This window comes from Anas acuta, chromosome W (genome assembly GCF_963932015.1).
Source record: "Anas acuta chromosome W, bAnaAcu1.1, whole genome shotgun sequence".
Classification (NCBI taxonomy): Eukaryota; Metazoa; Chordata; class Aves; order Anseriformes; family Anatidae; genus Anas; species Anas acuta.
Window position 1 is genome coordinate 28,730,642 of NC_089016.1, and position 19,959 is coordinate 28,750,600.

The 19,959-nt window shown below is 42.4% G+C and overlaps 1 protein-coding gene across 1 annotated transcript in view; it reads right to left on the minus strand.

The window, feature by feature from the left end:
* Nucleotides 1–7,659: 7,659 nt before the first annotated feature.
* The window catches only part of MBD2 (methyl-CpG binding domain protein 2), a 28,253-nt gene continuing 15,953 nt past the window's right edge, over nt 7,660–19,959 (minus strand). The window contains exons 4-7 of the mRNA XM_068665798.1: nt 13,625–13,715; nt 12,872–13,049; nt 9,539–9,679; nt 7,660–8,153 (exon numbers count right to left, since the gene is read on the minus strand). Coding sequence (XP_068521899.1) covers nt 9,550–9,679; nt 12,872–13,049; nt 13,625–13,715 — 399 coding nt within the window. The 3' untranslated portion in view covers nt 7,660–8,153; nt 9,539–9,549. The remainder of the gene's footprint in view (nt 8,154–9,538; nt 9,680–12,871; nt 13,050–13,624; nt 13,716–19,959) is intronic.

Consider the following 19,959-nt stretch of genomic DNA (forward strand, 5'->3'; position numbering starts at 1 on the left):
CAATCCAAATTCCAGCAGCTATGCCAAACACCTTGTTAAAACTTTCAAAACTGCCACGAAAACTGTCAGGGGAGATAAACAATCTTTAAATCAGAAAATAGCTTCTTGCCTGCTATCTTATCAGCCAGTACCACCTACTTATAGGAACGCGTGCCTGCTGAACTGCTGCTGATGGGAAGACGTTTGCAGAAGACGGGGAGCTCAGAGACTTGATTCGAGTAAGAGTCAGCTCCTCTTTTTTTTTCCAGATTTACAGCCTCTGTGCGAGACTGACAGGAGCCTTTGCCTAAACTGATCGTTGTAGCTTTCAAAGCCAGCCAGTCACCAGCAGGGGCCTGTGCAGATCTCTGCCTTTCGCTGCCTACATGAAAATTGCTTTGTGCTTCCAGGTGCTTCTAAACCTTATGTACAAGCTTCTGCTTTTGTTTACTCTGTTGTTGTTGTTTTTTTTTTTTTTTTTTTTTTTCTGAGTCTTTTATTTTTGTGTTCTGGTAAGGCTGCTCATGTGAAAAAACTTCCCTTGTAATCCTTTAGTTCCTTCTCCCAGTGCTGGCTTTCTAGGGAAAAAAAAAAATGCCTCTTTCTTCCTCTTACTGCAAGTTGTGACACTCATCATTTTGTAAATCCTGATTCAGGCTGTCTTTTGAAACCAGCAGCTTGGTTGTCCATCAAGATAGCATCCGAGCCCGGGAGCTGCTGCATAAACCGTTCCTCGCTGGTAGGAGGAATATTTCAAACCCAGCCAGACAAATAACGAGAACAAATGTATGCAAATAAATCATTCAAAGCAAGATTTTATTCCGTTGCTGGTAGTAGTGAATGTTAACAGATAGAGATGCTCATTTTGAGCATCCGACGAATGGTATTTCGGCCCCAATTTTCAGACTTGCTGCAAGCAAACACTGCAATCAATTGCGCAGATTCTCAGGAAAAAAAAAAAAAAAAGCTTCAGACTGTTCGGAGCCAAAGTTAAAGCCTGTGCTTGAAAAAAAAGTAGTCGTTGAACCCCTGCGCCTCGGTTCCTGTTTCACCGAGAAATGAATAGCCCTGATCTTCCTCCTAGCGGTGGGTTTCGAAAGCACAAATCCAGGGAGAGAAATTGAAAAATAATAAAAAAACACAAAATGTTGACATGACTTCAGGAAACTCAGTAGTTCGGCCCTTGACGACTCAATCCCATGACATAAGAAGGATGAGCCGATGGACTGCCACCTCAAAGGGCTTTTCATTCCAAAAGAATTAAATATTCAGCTGGCCAACATGCAAGATACTGTTGGAGGAGCAGAATCTTCACAGTCAAACCAGAAGAGAAAGGGACTGATCTTGTTCCCATTACAGACGACACCTTCTCTTTTTTTTTTTAATCCCCTCTTTTCTTTCTTTTTTCTCTTTAAACAGCAGAGACATGCCCAGCTCTTTGGTTAGACAACCACGTGTTTCTGCAGAGAAACTTTTTGTGTTCTCCTTCTTTTATGAAACAGTAAAACTTTTGGAGAAGTTCTAAAGCACTTTGAAGTCTGTAACCTTATAAAGTTGTACAGTTCTCCTGTCCCCAAGCTACGCTGTAAAATAAGCCCACTGCACAAGCTCGTTTCGTTTTTAATAATTCGATAGTTATTGCCCCATAACTTTCCTGGTCGTGAACTCCAGGTATAAAAATGAGCAAGAAATCGGAGGGCTCATTAATAAAACGCTCTCACACAGTTTCTTTGCACTCACTCATTTCGGGGACAGATTCATCCCTCGGATGTATGCAGACAGATCCCGTCAGCGAGTGGCTCCATGGACATGGCAGCCAAATTTAACCTCAGAAAACCCAAGGTGAGATGTAACTGTGGAAAAGTGTGCTCTCTGGTGTCGGTTTTAATAGGACAAAAGACAGCAAACGCATCACATCCACACGGAGGTCCAGTCTGGAAAATGCACTGAAGGACAAAATCAGGCTGTGAATGCTGAAGGAAGGAGACAGTGTCAGAAAAATAAATAAATAAATCGAAAAAGAACACTTTGTGTAGCTTTAAATAGAGACAAGCCTATATGATCCAGTGCTGGAATTCAAACTGTCACGCAGAATTACGGTCTCTACCAAACCACGCAGTGAAAATAGTTGCGGGGACAACAGCCCTGCAGATTTTTCAGCGCCTGACTTGTTTCGGGCCCCGGGGGGATGCAAAGCTCCTGCATCAGGATGGAGGTGTCCGGCTGGGACCCACGGCCAGGATACTGCCAGAGCACTTCTTTGGAGGCTCTGCATTGGTGACAGTAAATCTGTGACATTCAAGCTTTATTTTTGAAGTTCCAGAAGCTTGCAACAGCTTAAAATGGAAGGGTTTAAGTCCTCTGCTAAACACTGAATTTGGGGTTTAAAAAACTGCCTGCTAAAGACATCCCTGAATGGCTTCCAGGGTTTTAATTGAAAAAAATATTTTTGCGCGTACATAAAGTGTCATTTAAAAAAAATTATGTTTTACAGCATGGCATTACAAAAACTGCAGTCACATTTATTGATTAAACCCCTATAAAACCATTTATAGATTATAAAAATTCTACGGGATTTTTCCCTGCAAATAAACGCTTCACATTAATCTGTGCTGGGAACAAAGAGTTTCCAGTGGCATGAGCTTAACTGCGAGTACTGAACAAACATCAGGTTCGGCGCAAAACATTTTATTATATTCATTACATCTTGCTTGAGACTCACAGAATGAGAGATATTGGAAATTGTTTTTTTTTTCTTGGAAATGTAAAGCACTGACACCGTGTTTATAAATGTGGTGATAAAAATTCTCCCCAGGAACCTGTCCTGCTTCCTTTTGTATTTTTTTTCCTTATATTTTTCATGTTCTCATTTTAATCTGTTCATTGTAACTTCATTCTTCTACTAAGGGAAAAAAAATATATAGATTGGTGTTTGTTTTATCCCTCCAAAATGTGGTGTCCAGCTGTCCCCGGGAGGCTCTGCGCTCACCCGGGTACCACTCGCGCTCCCCGTGCCGTGCTGCTCTGGGAAATTTCCCAAAATAGATGTGTTGGAATAATTGTTCCCTACGAGTTATTTTGGTATCTACCCCTGCGTGAACTCTCTCAATCTGAAATCATTAATTTGTCCCCATCTGGAGGCGGATTGAGCTAAATTTGAAAAATAAAAAATAAAAAATAATCATTACAATCTGGAACAAACTTCCACAGGGGGCTTGCAGTGGAATAACTTTTTTGGGAAATAATTAGTCTACTGCCGGTCTGTTGGCAAACTTCTCAGCGTGGTGAAGCCCTTGCAGGGTGCTGCTTCATTCGTTCGCCAAGGATGAATTTGGTCAGCGCCGGGACCAAATGCGGATGGCGGTGCCCACGGGGAGCCCTGCAGCGGGGCCGGGAGCTGGAGCTGAGCTCCCGGGTGGGTGCAAAGCCAGTGTTTAGAGCACCACGGTGCCAACCTGCTGCCCTACGAAGCCCTAAGTAGGTCAGAAGACAAGTTGTAGGGCTTTTCTTCGCTTCCTGACCTTGCTCGGCACCCAAGTGCTTCATTTTCTCCGGTAGCTGCAGATGTGAGCTGTGTTAAGGATGGAAGTTATCACCAGTGATTTTAATCGTAACGGCCAAACGCTGCTCCTTCTGGACCCCCAGCACAGTAATCTCTCCATTAAATACTTAATAGATTATTTTGATTTCTCCTCGTCAGCAGAAAGCAGCGCGTGCCAGCAGCGCAGACGGGAAGGAGGCTGCTGGAGCTGGAGGGCCCCTGCGTGGTGGCAAAGTGCCCGGGAACAGAGGCAGCACACCCAATTTCGTCTGAGATCCCAGCCTCACAGCGGCATTTTGAGGACTGAGAGACCTCTACCCTCGTTATTACTCGTTCAGAGGTGACAGGACGGGTGGGAATATGACACAGCACCCCACCTCCTCACCCCCAGCGGCGATTTCGGCATCAGGTGCCGAGCCAGCCTGCCTCCTCTCCTTGCACAACCTCCTGCAAGGTGCTTTGGCTGAAGGCCAACAAGGTTGCAAGCTTTCTCTCCATAAAACGACTAAATTACCAGGAATGACAGATGTGGGCCACTGCAGTGACTGGAGATGGATTAAGAGGATGCTGGGAAGCAAGAAGGCATCGTAAAACTAGTTCTTGCTAAACTGGCAACTCTTTGACGTTTAACAGGAGCTGACAGAGTTTCAGGATTGAAATAAGCAGGATTGAGGGCCATAAAACTGCCAGCGATTTGGGATCCTTCGTGAAAATAGAGCCATGCTAAATGGCCTGCTGAACTGCTGATCTCGGGATTTGAGGATGCGAATCTGAGGGCCTTTCCTTCGATGGAAACCTTGGAGAAGACGTCATTGTTGATGGGGAGAATCTTGGGCTTACTTTTTACTACGAATTTTCCCCAGAGACAAATGTGAATGTAATTATTCAGAGACTAAAATGAGTCCTGGGCCAGGAATCGATGCTTCTGTTTTAAGCTGCAGTCATAAGGAACGAGTCCATAAAATCATCCATAAGGGCTTCCTGAGGCTCTGTCCTGGCTGTAGCTTCCCAGGTGAGTGCTCACACACTTTGGCCTTACCTGGGCTGAGCTTTCCCCTCTGTCCTCAGGACGAAACTTTCCTGAATGCGCTTTGCCACCCAGTCAGGGAAACAGAATGGGAATCACTCCTCATTCAGCCTCATGCTAATGCAATTTCCCTTTTTGTTACTTTCTGCCTTTCCAGGTTCAAATTCAGCTGCAGGAGCTCTTATTAACATGGTAAAAATATCAGAAATTTGAGGGGCAGCGTTCCCACTTCGTAGGCCAGCACTTAGCACCTCAGAAGAAAGCCACCAGTTTGCAGACGAAGATCAGACCCCAGGGGCAGAGCTCTGACAGGCTTTCTGTCTGTCCCCCAAACAGAAGGGGTTAATAAACAGAAAAAATGTCCCTAATGTTTATCAGGCAGGAGTGTTTGGCAAAATTTTAGGACAAACTGCCACCAGGAGAGGAGCTGAAAGCCACACGGGTACCGAAAAACACCTGGCAGAGTGTTTCACGTGCAGCTTTAGGGTAACCACATCTACTTGTGAATTTGGTTAGAACTGGTTAAATGTCACAGGGCTGAGGAGAAATTTGGAAGCACTGCATCGTTCACTTTGCTATTTTTGCCAAAATAGCAAAACCCTTGCTCGGGAGAGATTGATCTTTTCATTTAGCGTGCTTAAACTTGGCAAAGAGCAAACCCGCTCGGGAGGGAGATGCTTTGGGTCAGCGTGTTTACTTTTCAAAGAAAAAAAAGTAGGTTTTTGTGGTGAACGATGTCCCCTCGGAGCGGTGACACCCCAGCGGCGGCCCCGCCTGAGGGGAGCCCGCTCCCGCCATGGCGGCGCCGAGCCTGGAGCGGCAGCGGCCCCTGGGGGCGGCCTCGGGCCTCAGCACAGCCCTTCAGCGCGTTTCCATTCCGCTTTTCTTCAACACCCTGACCTAAACTGCTGGTACCACGTTGAGTATGGGGTTTTCATCAAGAAACCTTCAAATATTTACCTCACATAGCAGTCCTCCGTCAGGGAGGAGTGGGGAGGAGCAGGAACCCAAGCGGTGGATGAAGGGAACTGACGCGTCCTTTAAAGAACTGTAGCAACTACATAATATATACATGCTCTAAATCATATTTATTACCGAAAAGTTCAGTATAAACCAGCACAGGAACAGGTCCTGCTGGAGGGAAAATCGGAGCAGAATATTGTGATAAATGTCACCATGAGTGGCACCGATTTAATGGCAGCAGCTCATCAAGAGAGACAAATTTGTCTCTCACTGCCCTACTTCACATAAACCTGGAGCTGAGCCCGTCCCAGACACCGGCAGCACGGGTGAGAAGAGCAAATCGTGGCATTTAAGCCGTCTTTTGGGTGCTCTTGTTGTAAAGAAGCTGTGAAAGTAGAGGAAAAAAGGGGTTTAAAACAGTTGTCTGGTTCTGAAAGAAGCCGCCAGATCTGTTCATGGGCACAGGTGTCCACAACGGACTGGGTTTCAGAGCCCCGAGTGCTGTGAAATTTCTGAGTTCTCCAAATAAGTCCCTTAAACAGCAACTGAATCATTCCTGCTTTCTTGTTTTGACACCTGCTTTTACACGAAGCGCTCGCATTTTTACACACCAGCAGCTTATATCGCTTGTCAAATCTATCTACGACAGGATAAAGCTAAAGTAAGAGGACTAAACCGTCAGCCAAAATGATTAATAATCAGTCCACTTGGTTAAGGGCATAGGAGAACGAGGAGGGCTGTCAGTGATAATCTCAAAGTCACTTGAGCTAGGGAAAGGCACGAGATGGGAGAACAGCAGACAGATGCCGAGGGAAGAGGCAGACTCATGTCAGCTTGAAGGGATGCTTGTGGAAGCAGGGAAGCCTTGCATAGGTCTCCCCAGGCTTCAAAACCAGAACCACATCCTCCTCATGAGCGTGTGTGAGCTCTAAACCAGCACCACCCTTCCCTCTCAGTGCTCTGACTGATTTCCAGGTGGAAAGATACCATTAAAAGCAGAAGGTCATTCCTCAAGGATCTCTCAGTGAATTTATGTCCGTCTTCTTAGTCCTGAAACGCCACTTTACACCTCAACAGGCAAAAGGAAGGCTTCCATCAGAACCAAGGTTTTGGCAGGAAGGCAGTAAAAGCATTTGTGGAAACTCTTTTGTCCCATTTGAGCCCAAACTTCAGAAAATTCTTGTGTTTTAATACAAGGCTTTCTAGTTTTGGCAGAGAATATTTTTTCCACCAAAAACCAGAGGCATTTTCTCCCTGAAGGGCTTTCCAGCTACCTCTGGCAGTGGTGTTGCTCACCCAAAGAAGTGACAAAGCATAATAAGGACAAGGAAACTGCAAGGCATGGTTAAACCATTACTTTTGGGAGCAACTCTCCTCAAAGAGCTGGGTCTGCTTTTTGCTCCGACATGAAACATTTTGGCTGGGAAGAGCCTCTAAAGCCACTTCTGTGCCAGTTTTATTGGACTTCAGTCACCTAAGTGTTAACGTCCTGGTATCTTCATCCCTAAAATGAGACTGCATTGTACAGCTACATGGGAGAAGCCACTCACATCCTCATCCAGGAGCTTTTGATCAGTAATTACACAAAACAACTCTGGAAATAGTAGAGTGTATATGTAAGCTATTTTTTTTTCAATCCAACTAATTATCTGTGGCAACATGCATTTACTAGCCTTCCCCACAGTTCTGCCTTCTGAGATGTACCCATCAAGCCCTTACCTTGTGTTCTGAAACGTTACTAGGCACTGCAGCACGGATGCATTTCCCCCAGAAAGGGCCAGCCCAGCGTCCTGCTGCTCTGTCTCAGCAGACAGAAACAAAAACAAGTTTCAGCACCTGCTGCATTCTGAACCGAAGCCACTTTCTTCCCAGTTTCACTTCGACCTCAGAGCAGAACTCTGTAAAGTCGTGCCGGCTACTTATTTTTAGCACTCCTCTTGCTCAGGGGGAATGCAATTGTACTTCAGCTCAAGTGAAAAATCCACAACTGCTCCCGAGATCAGACAGCTTTCCCGAGGCAGTGCTCTGGGCAAAGACAGAACTTTTTGACATCCGCCCTTCCCAGCCTACCCAGCACCTGGCCAAGCAAACCAAATACGAGCAGGGACTGTTTTCACTCACTCTATCCACAACACGACAAGTTTTCAACTGATTGGAATATAATCTTTTATTTCTCTTTACAGTGATGACGGAAGAATGTACAGGTGTTTTCACCCATAGGTATAAAAATCTGTTTATATACAGAGTCACAATAATCTTTAATTGGGAAATCACTCTGTGCTCCTGATCCATCCTTACTAAAGACCACAGGAAAAAAAAAAAAAAAAAAACAACCAACAAATATTTAATACAGGCAATATAATTCCAGTAGGTTTGCAACCTGGCATCAAAAGCTCAGCTTTAGATTAAGGGTAATGTTTGATACTTAAAAAAGGACTTTAAGTCATAGGACACAAAATAAAGTTGCTTTTCAAATAAGATATATACATCAAAAATAGGAGTCTAAAAAAGGCATTGGTTTTAATGCTATTAGAAAGCTATATAAATGTGCATGGGTCCGTTTCTTCTTATAACGAAAGACCGAAGGAAAAAGTGCCTCTGGCTTTTGGGAATTTCCTCCTGGGACAAGTCAGTTAAAAGTACCTGCAAGAGAGAAAGAAAGAAGCCCTTTTGGAAAAGCAAAGGCAGGTGGTTGCATCAATTAGAGCGACTTTGTTTGAACAGTTACAGCTGTGCTTTAGTTCCATATGAAGAACACATTATAAATTGTTCCTAGTGAGTAATAAAAAAAAATTAACACCACATAAGTAGCTGCTCAGTTGTTAAGGCTCCTGCAAGCACCTAGTTATTATTATTATTTTTTTTTTTTATTAAGCACAACCACAACACGACATGGTTTAAAGGTTCAACCTCTTCCACCACACACCCTCCTGCATTCCGGGGTGTTTCATTACAACCTAAAATCACTTTCTGGATTCTCATTTTTAAACACAGAATAATTAGTGCATAAAAAGTTTCTTAATATCAACAGATCAGACTGGAAAATTAGTCTGGGAATTATTAGGGGAAAAAATTAGTAGGGAAAAGACTCATCTTTCAAGCTGCTTTACTAATCCACTTAAAACTCTTGTTAAAATCTATAATGAAAGCCATTAGGGCAGAAAGCAGGGGTTTTAGAGAATACAGCCAACACACTTAAGTACAGGTAAATAGGTAAGGAGCAGATGAAAATCAAGGTCTGCTGATCCAACTGATTTCTACCGAGAACCGCAGCATCGGTGCAAAAATAACCACTTCTGTGACTCCATTACAGAGTAATTATTTCACGCTAAATTAAGGAGTTCAGATTGACAATTTGAGTCGAAAATGGCAAAGGTTCGAAATTTCACACCTTAAATCAGCGTTCTTGCCTGACTTCCTTTAATGTTACCCATAATTAGGCTTTTAGAGGAGAAATATTCAGGGATTAAGAGTCTGACAGTAAATATCTAGAACTCCAAGTAATTAGAAGGAAGGTTACTGGCCTGTTAACTGGGCTAAACAACACTGCCAAATAGCTCTCGTACACGACATAAAGAGCAAATTTATGTTGCACTCATTCCATAAGTAATAAAAATGTGCAGTAGAAACATGAATTAACAAATACGTGAATTAATATTTGTAAGTATTATCCATTTAAAAATAAATAGAAAAGTTTTGGGAACTAAATTAAAGTCTGAGGAACAGCAGGACATTCACTTTGATCACTTTACCCATTTTTTCGGCATCTACTACGCATTAAAAGATTCATCTGCAACGGTTTCCAGAGACTGGGCTTTTACCCTAAAGGATGAAAACCACTTTCTTCCTCCCCCAGCGATCTGTGTAGCATTCGATGTGAAGATGTTCATTTCTAAACATGCAAAACTGCCCCTGCTGATGCAGTGCACTAACAAACGTGCTGGGAGAACGTGGGGCTGCTTCTGCGTGATATGCTGGCGGATGAGATGGGTAAATCTGAGTGTGCCCCTCCTGGAGATCTGACTCACCTGATTTCTTTTTATGCTTCATCTCCGTTATCCATTTCTACCTCTAGATCTTTTGTCGTATCAGCCGCCCGTGACAGAATGTCTGCCATTAGTGCTTCCTCCAGTTTCTTACGCACTTGTTGCACCCGCTCTTCTTGTTTTCTGAAAGCAGAGAAGGGGAGAAGGGGCAGAAATGTCAATCCTTCAAGCATAATACCAGCCTGGGAGCATGCTACATGGATAAACAATGACTCAGTTTTTTTTTTTAACCCATACTGATTAGTTCTTTAATATATTACCTTCACATTCAAGTATTATCTACCAGTCACTGATGCATTTTGGGCAGCAGCAACAAACGGCTGTTTCCCTGCTGAGCTATTTCAAACATCTTCCCTCAGATGTCTTGAACAATTTAAGGCATTTTGAGTCAATGTTTAACTTGGAAGGTAAAATTTAGCTTTCCTGTGTTACCTGAAAGCAAGGAGTCCTTTTTTGAAGTTTTCCCAAGAGAACACAACTTTTGCAAAAGAACATTTTTTTTAAAAACTTGAAAATACACCTGTTCCATCAAGCTATGTTTTCTAAAAAATAAAATATACGCTTAAAAATGACCAGAACTCATCAGAAACAGGCACAGGCAGCACAGGAAAACATTTGTTCGAGTGCTGCAAACACCCTGCAGCTATTTAGGATGGCAGGACAGATAGGAAGAACATCAAATCTTCGAAGAGCAGGAGTGATATCTAGCGTGCTGCACAAGCCAGAAGCCTCTCAGGAGCACCAGCCTCTAAAGCTGTTCAGTTTTACCACTGCAGCTACTGCCAGCACTTCGGAGGAGGCTGTCTGCTCACAGAGATAGCAAAAGAAGTCCAGAACAAACCAGCAGCTCGGTACAGAAATTGTTTTCTGTCTTCCAGCTGTTTCCTATCGTTGTTTGCTGTCCTCCACAGACAGCTCGCTGTCTCCCAGAGCTGTTAAGTTTCAGTGCCCAGTGATCTTTCAGACCCCTGGGCAGAGAACTGAACCGAAAATGCCTTATAACCTGTTTTATTTCTCCGTTGTCACACAGAATAGCAACTTTGGCATTTGTTAATTGAATGAAAGCGATCCCAAGACCGCAAATAAGATGAAATATAACCAAAACAAACCAAAATTTTTCCTTCCTACCACCTCGAACCCAATATCCGTGGTATTTAACTCCCACAAGACACAGAAGTGCCAGCCAACGTCACATATATTGGACCAGCTCCTGTTATTAAGGGCTGTTAAGGTTCCTGTTAGCAGGGCATGCGGCCTCCTCGTGAGATTCTTCTTCCTCACCTCCCAAGGTCAGGTGAAGACAGAGCTTTCCCAAGTTAGCTCATTCCCAAATCGTCAGCCAGCCAGTTAATCTCCCTGGCAGCAATAACCATAAAACAGCTCGCGGCACTTCCAGTCCTGAGCAGGCTGCTCTGCTAGCAAATGGATTTAAGCATTAAAAACCCAGCTCTGTTTATACAAGCAGTATTACTTTTAAAGCACGGGGAGCTACCGAGAGCAAATATTTAAGAACCAACAGCAAAAAAAAAAAGCGTGCTACTAAGAAGTGCTCATCTTTAAGTAAAATCCTAAGGCTCAGACTATCTCCACTAAGCAGCTCCGCAGCCACAAGCTCTTTTCAGCCTTCCTCCTGCCAAGACGCACTCCTCATCCTACAGCATTTGTGCTGTTGTCTTCAAAAGCAAGCGAGCGTTAAGGAGATGCTCCCCTTAACGCAGAAATTCATTCAAATTCTGACCGTATTTTCAGGGGAAAGCTGCTTTATGCAGCAGGACTGCGCATAAACGTCGCATTCAGATGATCTCCTTAGTGCTCAGAATTAAATTCAGGTTTAGGGGCATCCGCTGACTCCCCACACACACAACTCTCCAAAACGTCATCTCACAAAGATCTTTTCTCCTCCCCTCTCAGCAGAAATTAACCACTGCTGACACAGCAAATCTAAACAGCACTGACATATTCTCAGCTGCCTGCTTTGCTGACATGCTCCCTATCAAACTCATCGTTAGAAAATGGGGTCAGAAAGTTGATGCCATTGCTTATTTAGTTTTTAACCTCTCTGCAACACAGAAGGGTGTGATCATTTTACCTTACAAGTTTCTTAATCACGAGGAGAGCTCAGACTGCAACAGCATCCTCTTATTTCCTCCCTTTGGCACTTTGTAGTTCTCGTGGCTTCGGTCTGCCACACAGAGCAAGATTTGTGCGGGGCATTGAGGAATATTGTGAGGTACCAAGCTCCAGCTGACTAGCTCGGATCGAGGTTCACAGAGCTGAAGACGACGACATGCTTAGCTCCAAGCTAAGCCGACTTGGAGAGCCCTAAATTTGAATTACTCTCCATTCCTGTCTGATGTTAAATGCCACTTGGCTTTTGGACAGATTAAGAGGTAATTTTTCTTACCCACTACTGCGCAGAGCGTGACGCTGCCAGACATACTTCATTTATCGCTATGCTCTGGTGAATTTAGCAGGTTATGGCTGCTTACAGGGAAAAGCAGAAGTCCTATTAACATGCAATTTCAACAGGCCATTTGTCAAGAAACCTGAGAAATCTCAGGACCAAAACCTAATGGGCAACAGCGATCATTCAGCAAAGAACCTAGCCTGAGCAAGAGAAAGGGCTCTTGAAAACCAAAAGGTAGGATTTTCAGAAACTAGGAGAGCAATCCCTCTGTTCCTTTCAGAGGATGCCATTCCCCGATCCACCCCAGAAGAGGAAAACTAGTTAAAGCTTTTATCTAATAGAGACTCACGGATGTCACCCCGAGCCTTTTACAGAAACGGAGATAACTCAATAGTGCGGTTACAAAAAGAAGATAACGATGTGCAGGTCAGGAAACAAAAAGCTACGAACAAGCTGTGAATCAGCAATCTCAAGATAAATGATCTCAGACTCCGTATGGGAGAAGACAGTTTACAGGGAATACCAAAAGCCTGCCTAAAGAGACCAAGATTGACATGTAAACACCCCTGGGAACCACACCATGCTCATTTTACACCCTTACCTTGCACAGGACTAGCATTTAGAAGCCGTATCCCACAACTGAAAAATGTGAAGTGCTTATCCCTGCTGATACGGAAGCGTGGTTAATTCTTAATAATGCATTTAGAGGAGGAGATTTAAAATGTTTGCTGAACTGAAAGATGAAATTTTGTATTTTACGCTGATTACGAAAGAGATTTATTATCATTACATGACCAGGAATACTTCAAATTAAACAGGATTCAAGCTGGCAGCTATTTTCAGAGAATCCAAATGTTCCTTGGGCTCCAGCAGCCTCCCCTTTTCTTGAAGACTCGATAAAAACTCACCTAATGTCATCGTCTGTGACTATGAAAGCTTTGCAGAGGGGTTGAGATGTGTTGAGCCAGACGGCCGGGTTCTTCTCCACCGCTGCGGAGAGCTGGCCCGTGATGGGTGCCGAACTGGTGTGCAAAGCGCTGGCAACAGCCGACAACAAGGTATCGTCGTTGTTACCTGGGCCAACTCCTAAAATAAGGATAAATTCAATAAAAAAGAGCTTTGCAATAACATTTCACAAGGCAGCTCACCGCTAGAATTGGCTGGATTTTTTATTTTTATTTTTACTTGCAATAGCAATTACAACATCATGAATTTTTTAATAAAGCTGATCACATCGTCAATTTATCAGTCACGTCCTCAAACAGTTCATCTGCAACTTCATGATGTTAATCCACACCAGCACAGTCTCTGCTTGAATCCTACAAGGTGTTAAGTTTGAAAAACGCCCAGTGAAGATTTTTACAGCCCTCAAATTCCTGCGAAAGTCTCCTAGGCAGCAGAACAACGTTATTAATTCTGACCAGCGATTTGATCATATTTTAGATCAACTTTCACCAGCGAGAGTACAGTTCTGCAGTGTGGTTTATATTAACTGCTAAAAATAAAGAGTTTTGGAGACTGAGGTATTTTGTCAGCAAGCATATCTACAATTTGAAGTTTACTAAATCTGATAGGAAACTGAAACACTCGTTAAGAGCATCAAAAAGTCTGTCCCTGTTAAGCCCAAGCTGCTTTGTGAATCTGAAGCGTGAGCACAGTACCTTGAAGACCCTTGGGGAGCTCCATGGATTTTATGATTTGTTCGCTGACATCCGACGCGCTGAGGCCTTGTAGCCTCTTCTCCCAGAAAAGCTGCAGAAGAAAATGAGACCCCCGTTAGAATACGAAATAAATCAGCTGATGGAAATAAACTGTGCTCATAATCAAAGGAACATCGGAACAATATACAAGATGCAGCTTGCAAAGCTATGGAAAAGTGAATGTCCTATCTGCTGCTGGAAATCTGTGTGATGCTGCAGGTTACAGCAGCACAGATCACCAAATGAAGCTGCTCAGCAGCTGTACCCCCTCAAACCTACACTGGCTCCATGACCTGGCCCTTTCCATTGCTGTGTAGGTAAATCCTGACTTTTCTAGGAACGGGATCAAATCTTTTCACTTCTAGGAAGGTAACATGAACTAAATTCACATTCTCTTTCCGTTGTTTAGTTTATTAGCTGGGAACACACTTTGCATTTCTCATTTCTTGATTTAAGGGAGGTTTTTTTAATGATACAGATTTCCTTCTTCGCTCCTACCTTATATGTCCAAAGATACATACTGAAGTTCTGGGCTGCAGATTGACCATGACTATTATTTAAAAAGACCTTTTTTTTATCTAGCAAGACAGCGATGGAAGCTGGTTAAAAAGGGATTAGCTTCCCATCTTGAAGCCTGTAGGAATTCAGAAAGCTTTTGTCACTTCACGTACAAGATGAAGACACAATATTCAGCCACAGAAGTGCATATTCACGTGAGTGAAAAAGATCCTGCGAGGCTCGAGGCATGGAGCATCTGCCTCTTCAGTTACAGCCCTAAAAATAGTTTACATTATTTAGCCTGCACCTCTCTCAGCGTTATGGAGCCGGGGAAAAGAAGAGGAAAGAAACCTCCAATTCACCCCGGGGAGCACCACGAGGAGGATCCGCTCCTCTCCTCGGCTGCCTGCTGAGGCTGCACCAGCGCAGCCAGAAAAGCGAGATCCACGCCTCCAGGAGAGAGGCATTAGCAAACATGCCCCTGGTAGGCAGTGATGAGAATCCTGATGGGAGCAGGAGGAGGAAGGAATGAGAAAAGAACCGCATTTCAAGATTCATCATTCTTACGGCGCGATATTTCATTACTAATGCAGAACGAATAACCCTTCTGAGCATCCATCCATCAGTCAGGGGCATTGGTCCTGTTGCGGGATGAAAAACGGCCCCATTGCAATTTCGCCTGAAGCCTGGGGGTTAGGAAACACACGCGGCAAAGAGCCTAAAACCCAAACCCTTCATTTAGCAGTGCTTGAGCGGGCTGGGTTCAGAGCCAGCCAGCAGCCAAGCGCCCCATTTCCTGGGAAATTAGTCAGCGTGCGTTATGCCAGAAGTGACCTCTTACGCAATAACATCCTGCAGAGGGAGAACTGCATCCCTCAGCACCCAAACTCACTCTCTGGAGGGCAACCCAGTGTTCTTCTGATATGGGAACGCCGTGCCAAGGTCCCCAGGGCGGAGCAGCCTTTTCTTTTCACTTCCTTGTTTTTCTGCGGCCCGATAATGGTAGCCCTGCGCTGCAGATGTGCTGCTGGAGTCCTTTGTTTGGAGAACGGTAAAATATTGCTTCCTCCACCACTGGTTCTTTTTATGATTTATCATTTAGGAACTACTCAACTCAATGCTATTGCAAGCGATTAAAGAGGAAATATGATTATAAAGTGGGCTTTTCAAAATGTCTGTGGAAGATTTTTAAATGAATGAGAATTCCTCTATAAAGCTGGAAAACTTTTCATCTTTTTACACCCTGTGAGTTGCTCAGCTCTCCTACACCCATAATTGCCAAACAAAACATCAGTGCTTCTCGACGGGCTTGGGAGGCGGAACTTCATCTCCTCAGGTTCCTTCCATCCCTCTTTTTGATAATTTTAACAGCCATCAACCAACAAGCTTCAGTTTTCCAACCCAACCTGATTTTGGATTCTGATCTTTTAAGTTCATCTGCAGGAAATAAAATTACGTCTATTCGACATCCTGCCGTTTTTCTGGTAAATTAGGCTTTTGAGACTGCATCTATCTTATGCAAAAAGTGACTGTGGTCGGATTTAGCTTGTGATCTCTCATCTTATTCAATAATTCATCACAAAACAATCCACGGCAAATATCTATAAAGTCTACTAAGGATAAGATAGACTTTCAAATCAATTGCGAAGAGAACTTTTGGCCTGAAGACAGATTATTTTATAGGCAAATCTAACAGGTTTATCCTCAGGTGGTTTTATAAAGTGAATACCAGCAGGTTTATCCTCAGGTGGTTTTTGAAAGGTGGCTATCTGCCATAGCACTAGAGGAGTCAGATCACACAGTATTAACTGATTACTTGCTCTTCTTGAAGCAAGCTTCAAAGAGGAGGCTGGATGCGTTTTAAACAGTTGATCCATGCTCATGGATTATTTTTTTTTGTAGCCAAATGTATCAGGAAGATAGAGCTGAACCTTTTGCAAATTCAGTTTTATAATCACCACTTAAGTTAGTTTATTTTACTATCATGGTTTCAAGTTATCTCTATCACCACAATCAACATTATACAGCGGAATTAACAAGTGATTAATCAAGTCCTTGGCAGTCTGAGGACCTTTAACTCAATACCTCAGGTATGTTACACATTTAGGGAGTGAACTTGATGAAAAAACTTCTGAAAAAGGCCAGTAAGCATGGAACAATGTGAACCAAGGAGCTCTAAAACATGAAGAAGATGTTAAGTGCTCTACATAGGACTTAAGACATCCGATTAGGTACAGAACGCTTGACAGGCTTGACGTTCAGTTTCAACAATGGCAATCTGACTTTTTAAAATCCAAACCATTCCTCTGAAATTTATCAAGAATATATCATGTCTTCTTGAAACTTACTTTGAAGCAGCAAGGCTGACAACATTTAGGAGGCTAAACTTTTTTATTTATTAATTTTTTCCTTTGCAGGATCCACTAAAAATCTGACAGGGTTCTTTTGCTTATACTGGCTTATTTGTGGACACTGCAAAGAAAAAAAACAACACAGAAATAGTAAGGAAACCTATGCTAAGTAAGCTTATGGAAAACTAAAATATGTTTGAACAGGATGATGCTTCAAAAAGCGATGTGAAAGCACTCCGAAGGAAATTGCAAATAAGGCTCCTAGATTTGCTATTTAAGAACAGATTTTCTGATTGTTTGATTAGATTAAAAAAATCTGAGAAATCTCCTGGATTGACTGGTACTGGTGTTGGAACAGAGGCCTCTTAGGTGAAGACGACTTGGAGAAGTCTTGTGAGTATCAGAAGACCCTTTACGAAATGCACGCACACACAACTCGAGTACTTCCAGAATTCTCCAGAGTATTGCTACTCCTTCTTGGATGAATTTCTCCACTCTGATGATCAGTAATCTATAAAAGTCTAAAAATCTGAAAGCCTTTAAGATGCTGTCTCGCAGAGCAGTTGCTTGAAAGTCTTAGACAAGCTTGTGACACTATTTGTGTGCAACTAAACATCACGCTGAATATGTAGAACCAGAAGTTGCTCTAATTGACAGCTTTACCTCCACCCAGATCCCAGGCAAGCTGTTATCTTTCCAGGAACTACCACAGGGTTTAGTGCTTAAAGAAGAGCTGCTGCCAAACGTCTTCCCTGCCAACACTAATAACCATGTCTATTCGCTCCCAGGTCACGAGCAAACTCCTGACTGCCAAAGGAACTCCAGTGCTCGGTGATTTTCAGCTCTACCTAAGGAGGAAGGCCAAAGAGAATCTGCAGGGAACTCTGGTGAGGCTGTCTTTTGAAAAGGGAGGTATAACAGATACGAGTGAAGCGAGGCTTTTGGAGATGTGTATCTAGAAATACAGAAGCAAGAACCCCGTAAGGGATTTGGGGCCAAGAATTGAAGAAACGGGGAGGAATGACACTGGAAATGGTAACTGAGTAAGCTTTACATACAAATAGGCAATAGTCAGTGCTTCAGCAGCTGATTATCCACCACTGATTTAATGTCTACATATTGGGAGGTTTCCATGCCTGAGAATAAAAGAAGGAGGAGGCAGTGATGCACGTAGGGATCATTTATATGAGGAAAAATAGAGTTTTTATCTGGAAGAGAACTCAAGGCTGCATTTATCTGACAATTGTATCTCAAGTGCTCTAAGGTGCCAGTTTTATTCTCTCCTATTTCTTTTTTATTTCCATTTCCTTTTTATTTCTTGTATTTTTTATTCTTTTTACTAAGAATAAAATTTTCCAGCAACTTCACTCCTCACCTGGGCTTTTTCTATTTTATCTCAACTGATCACACCAAAAAAAAGAATCCTTGCTTTTTGAAAACCAAGAAAAGACCACATCCATTAATATTTACAATCCAGATAGTAAGTAGAACATCTGAGTGAACTTCTTGATGCTTTCAAACGAGATGTGCGTGTTTATGTATTTACATACCTTCAGTTACCAATGCCTAAAGAAATACTAATAAATGTGTGATGGAAATCTGTGTGTCAAGAAACCAGATCACTGGAAATTGTTTATGGAATCTGGCAATTTGCTTAAGATTCTCCAGGAATTGACAGCATATCTACACTAAACTGCTTTATTCCAGATTTTTTAATGGAAGTTTTATTCAGAACTCATTGAAGCTTTACGTAAAGGCAACTGTGACCAACTATTCTCTTTCTTCTCCGAGTTTCCCACCTGTGTCAGTCACCATGACAAACATAAGATCTCAAACCAGCATTTTAGGTTGGGGAAAGGCAAAAGAGTAAGACATTTCAAGATTTCCTTTAATATTAGACATTAAGATAAACTATTCTCCATTCAATGCAAGTAGAGTTTGCATTTCTTCAAATGAAGCAAGACATTATAGAATAAAAATAACATTTTAAGTGTCCTCTTCTGAAGATGTACTCTTGCAAGCAAAGCAAAAGGATGCTGATCAAACCCAAATGCTGACACAGTGATCAGCAGACATGGATTTCTTGAAGATCTTGCTATAGCTTCACCTGCTAGAACTTATCTTAAAGAAGCAAAGATTTGGTGGGTTTGAAAACCGACTATTCTGCAAGTCTTTCCTGAAGAGTCATTCTCAAAAGACAAGGGATGCATTCCAGATGGTTTCAGTTCACTACGTATTTGAAGCAAAGATTCTGGAAGAAAGAAAACTGGGAGGAAATAGGCAAGCACGAAAGGATTTGAAATCCATCAAGATACGGGTCGCCAAACATCCACTTCTCTTGCCACAAAGGTGCCGTAACTTTCTTACCCTTTAGTGATTATTACTGGTTCAGCAGACATCCTAACACACCAAGTGTAGTAGTTTAAAAGGAAAACCCAAAGAACGTGAAGAGAATCAATAGACACATGCAATTATGCATCTTTAGGATCTGAACGTGATACACTTACATGGCCCCTGTTGAACTTCACGGGACCAACAGTGAGGTTAGCTGAGGCCTTCAAATCTTGCTAAAAGACATCTCAACAAGATGATCCCATACGGCTCGATATTTCTTCCTTCTCTTTCTCACCTGAATTTAGAGGATGCAGAGTCTAAATTCCTTATGTTATTTCTAACGAGAACAGCATTCAAGAGGTTTGAAAGTTCAATATTAGAGACAGCCTGAGTTTCAAAGGAAATGTTGTTAAAAGTTAGCGACATACCAATGTACAAAAACGTGAACATGCCTCTGCGTTTTCTTCTCATCCCAGAATAAGATGTTTCAGTTTGATAAGAGCAATGCTATGACTCCAAAAATACACATCAGACTTAAAAAATAACACCTAAATCCAATATACACTATGTTATGTAGCTGATTATTCCTTCAACTAGATTTCCTTTTCTTCTCTGCTCTTCTCCCCATAAAAAAACAAAACTGAAAAAGCATCGTGTGAAGAGGTGATGTCATTGATATAGAGAAAAGCAGCTAAAAAAGAACTTGTGTAAGGTGAGTTTAAGTTACTGTGTTTTGCATTTGCAGTAGTATTATACTGAAAAAGAGGGATTTCAGATAATTTTAAATTGATTTTGCACAAAGCTCTTCTATATAAAAGTGATAATAGTTCTTGATGACAACTGTATGTTTTATAGAAACTTCTGTTAAGAAGCTGCACATGAAAAAAGTTTTGTGTTTGAGGTCCAATTGTGACAACACAGCACGTATCTGAAATTCAAGAGGAATTTTTCTGTCAAATCTGAATGAAGTTTTGGATTAAGCAAAAATAATCTCCATAAGAACTGACTTATTTCTGGATTTTAATGGTATTTATTGCAGCATATTTCCATAAGTAACCATCAAGACAGGATAGCTCATCTGCGATCGAAGCGCAGCTGAAAATATTTTGATTT